Source organism: Nanorana parkeri, unplaced genomic scaffold (genome assembly GCF_000935625.1).
Source record: "Nanorana parkeri isolate BGI_ZX_2015 unplaced genomic scaffold, ASM93562v1 scaffold432, whole genome shotgun sequence".
NCBI lineage: Eukaryota > Metazoa > Chordata > Amphibia > Anura > Dicroglossidae > Nanorana > Nanorana parkeri.
The window spans coordinates 1,037,410-1,041,699 of record NW_017306700.1 but is presented as its reverse complement, the minus strand read 5'-3'; the positions used below and the strand labels follow the sequence as shown (position 1 = coordinate 1,041,699).

The following is a 4,290-nucleotide window of genomic DNA, read 5'->3' as shown; positions in this document are numbered from 1 at the left end:
CGGGGAAAAGGGGGGGGGGGGGCACACTGTCAACCACGATAGCTCTGGATCCATTGCACCAATTGTAAGGGCAAAGATTTTTTAATGGTGAGACTTTTGCCTGATCTGACCCAAAGATCTACTCTGAGAAAAGATGAACACTCCAGCGTATACATTGTGACTCCATATGTAGGGAATAAGCTGTCCTTATAATTACAATAGAAATGAAAAGCATGACCAGAAATAAGAACGTGCATTGACAAGATTAGTTACACTGTGCAGTTTACAATGACATGTATAGCTAAACATTCTATCTTAAACCCACTCACAAATTGTAAAGAGAGTCGCCATGTTTTCCTTGTTAGAGTTCGAGTCCATCTGCAAGGAGGACGGGACGAAAGTCAGATTGCCAGCATCGACATGCCCGCCTGCCAGCGACACTTCCTGCGTGATGGAAGACACCGTGACTGGCTCTAAACTCATGGCACCCCCGTGCAGCGTTACTGAGGTTAAAGAGGAGAGCTGGTGGGAGGTAGACAACGCCACGCTGACAGGGTTACTGCTTAAGGCCACAGTATGGATGGCATCACCGAGTGAGTTTTCCGCCATGCCAGACCGAGTTCCCATGTTGTGTTCGCTCTCCATGACCACGGGAAGCTCCAGCGATCCGCTGTGTAACGGCAGGACCCCGGTGTGGCCCACAGCATCTGGAGGTAGGTTGGCATCAACAGTGAGAGACTCGTGGGGGCGGGACACACTGGAAATCTGTGGGTGCTCCCCAGTCACACCTTCTATGGTCAGTTCTTCTGTTATCCGATCTGTCGTGATGGGACTGTTCACCCGGGACACATTGTCCATACTCATCCCGGCATCCAGTGCCACCTCGTGCCCATCACTGGGGTGTAAGCTCTGACCAGCATGTCCACCCACTGTCCTGTCCAGAGACACCATTCCGGTCTCCAACCCGACAGAGCCACCGGAGTGGTATGGGTCTAGAGATGGAGAGTTGTTGGACACGGAAAGGCCTCCATTACCATCAACATTCAAGGAGCTGGGGTGTATGTATTGAGGAGGCGGGCGGTCTGCTAAATAGGACAAGATTCCTGGAAAAGATCAGAAACAAGACATAAGAAACAGAAACAAATCCGAACAGTGTAACAATAAAGCAGCAAATCAGACATAAAGTGGAACTATAGGCAAATGAAAAGATGAGATATATGATGCAGCTGAGTAACTGTGAGTCAACCAGCAGAGAGCACCGACAGGAACTTGGATGAAAGCACAGATGCCTGTAGTTTAAATAGGAAGGTGATAAAAAAAATACAGCAAATTGGGAGCGGGGGTTACACGATTAGAAAAAGGCCTCGGAGAGCAGAAACTGTCAGGATCGACAGGTTTTTATTAAACATTTACTTGCGTCAATATAAAAAGCCTTCCAAAACTACATTGTCAAGGTAAAGGGGGATCCATTTACATAAATTTCCATACACTTTGGCTAGCCACCCATCCAAAATAATAATTTCATCATTGGTAGATACTGTACAGTCATGTTACCACATTTTCTTATGTCTCTCAGAGACTACCCGACTTAGATATCCCACGTCAGCACACCTGCTGCATACAATATAAGGCTGTTGTACCAAAGTCGTTCAAGTAGTTCTCTCAGCAGCTCAGATCACCCTGCTCTCTATCCCAGCAGTGATTCAGCAGTCTTCCTATCTATATTATAAACACAAAGAAGGAGCTCTTGAAGGGGTCACTGCTGGGAGGGGATAGCTGAGCCACAGCCACTACAGAGAGGGATGAGCAGGGTGAGGTGAGCAGAGTTCCTGAGTCATTACTGGTGTTGAGTAGGGTAAGCTAAGCTCCTGAGTCAGTTGGAAGTTGGGCAAGCATAGCTCTTGAGAGGTGGAGCACTGGGAGGGGAGGAGAGCTGAGCTCCTTTAAGGTTAGCACTACATTTCACAAAAAATATAACTGATAGCAGGCCCTGGCAGGTGCCATGCAGACAGCACATACATGTAGCGGGCCATCTGTTCCACCAAAAGAAAGAGCGGCACTAGTTCAAGCGATAATCACAAGGGGCACTTTTGCCAACAACCTTCACTTTGAAATATATTTCTATGCAGTAGTCAGAGAAAATGAAGATATTAATACACGTTACCAGGCAGTATGTGGCGGAAGTAGCTGCTTTCTAGATGTGGATATGGTGGTGGTGGCAAGGTGTAATTTCTCTCCGGGAGGCCACACATTACACCTCTCTCACCAATGCCCATAGGAAGCATGACGGAAAGTGCAGAAGGAAGGGAGCTCAACGATGGACCAAGGTTTGGAATGGCCACAGGCAGACCTGTACAACACAGAAAACATACAATCAATGTAATATAAGCACACTTGCTTTAAAGGCCAATCCTACCCAAAGCGGATATTTCAGTTGTGTGTGTTCACTAATGGGCTGAGCTGCCCTCTGCTTCCCTCCCACTACATATAATCTGATTGGATGCAGGCATTGTTCAGGTATTTTGAGACCCAGCGGGACCGACTAGCAAGATACTGAAGCTTGGCCCAGTGGGAGATTCCTCCATCTACACCAGTGGTTCTCAACCTTTCTAGGGCCGGGACCCCTTTGTAACATTTGCCAAGTTGTGGTGACCCCCAACGGTAAAATTTAGGGTTGAAGCGATGCTGCAGCGACATCTGGCGGCGTGGCAGGAGAACTGACACTGCTGCGCTAGGAGAGGGCTAAGGAGGACTCTCACCGAGCACAGCAGAAATCACACAGCGACCCACAGGTTGAGAACCAAATGTTGTAACAGCTAAAATGGCAAACCATATAACACAAGCCGAGGGTGTCAGCTTTTATTAATAATAATAATAATGATGATAATCTAATAGCTATCTAATAGCGGGAGACTCCCGGCGACCCATGGCAAATTGTCATTCGACCCCCGAAGGGGTCCCGACCCACAGGTTGAGAACCGCTGATCTACACAGTTTAGCGTAGATGGAGGAATCTGTTGCACTTTTTCCATCTGACCACAGAAAATCTGCAGATAATCTATAGGTGTATGGCCAGCTTTAGGCAGGGTTGCAGGTACAACATTTGGGGGTCGGGTTAGGCTAGGGGTGGAGAATCTGTAGATACAAAGCTAGTGCAAATCTACAGAAACAGATCTGTCAGGCCACTGCCACTGAACACATATCCAACAAAAGGCAAGAAGCGTTATCCTGTTTTAGTATGGATAGCAGACATTTAAACATCATTCACTTATCACTGGCGTGAAATGGCCCTGCCCGAGTCACCCCTGTACCTTGTGTAGTAAGAACATTGTGTGGTGGGGAGGCTGTAAGCCCGAGATGGTTTCCTGAGACAGGCAGAACATTGGCAACAGAGGAGGAGGTAAGCTGGTCCATGCCCACAGCGCTCAGATTCAACTCATTCATCCTGCAGCAGAAACATAAAATTCAATGACTACATGAAACTACGGTACATTTATTTGACAAAAAGGTTCATAATAGTACGACAACCCATTTGTATGAAAGTTAAAGCTGATCTCCGCGCACTGCCATCAAAGGTTCCATCAGGCCCTACAACAGGGCTCTTCTATCTGTTACCCCAGCCCTGTTCATCTATTATCTCTCTTTTCCTTAAATGTAATCTGACTACAAAGATGCTAAAGTGGGGCAGCACAGTGGCATACCTGGTGTGAATCCCGGCCAGGTCACTATCTGCATGGAGTTTGCATGTTCTCCCTGTGCTTGTGTGGGTTTCCTCCAGGTACTCCGGTTTCCTCCCACACTCCAAAGACATGCTGGAAGGTTCATTGGCTCCTGTCTAAATCAGCCTTGATGTAGGTATGTGTGTGAGATAGGGACCTTAGATTGTAAGCTCCTTGATGTGAATGTGTAACTATGTAAAGCGCTGTGTAAAAATTGTCAGTGCTATGTAAATTCCAGTCATGAATAAAATAAACTGATGACAAAAGTGAAATGAAAGCACTTATATAGAACTTTAGAAATCTGTAATTTGCCCTATAGGACCCAGTGCTACGGCGAATTAGTTCAGGATGAAGAGCGTGAAGCAGAGCGGAGAACGTCCGTTCTCTGGTCTGCTCCGTGTGAACACTGAGCCAGGAGAGCTGTGCAACAATTCCTGTATTGGAAGTGACAGGTTTCATAAAGAGAACTTGTCACCTCCGAATGCTATCACACAGGGGCTTGTTAAGTGTATTGCGATTACACAGAAAATAAATGAAGAAAAAAAAAAGTGCTAAAAAAACAACAAAACAAAAATTATAAAATGAATAAAAG

General features: G+C 46.5%; 1 protein-coding gene across 1 annotated transcript in view; it reads right to left on the bottom strand.

Annotated features, from left to right (window-relative positions):
- The window catches only part of PRDM4 (PR/SET domain 4), a 20,750-nt gene that overhangs the window by 15,789 nt on the left and 671 nt on the right, over positions 1-4,290 (bottom strand). The window contains exons 2-4 of the mRNA XM_018560107.1: positions 3,291-3,424; positions 2,144-2,329; positions 309-1,082 (exon numbers count right to left, since the gene is read on the bottom strand). Of these exons, the coding sequence (XP_018415609.1) occupies positions 309-1,082; positions 2,144-2,329; positions 3,291-3,423 (1,093 nt within the window). The 5' untranslated portion in view covers position 3,424. The remainder of the gene's footprint in view (positions 1-308; positions 1,083-2,143; positions 2,330-3,290; positions 3,425-4,290) is intronic.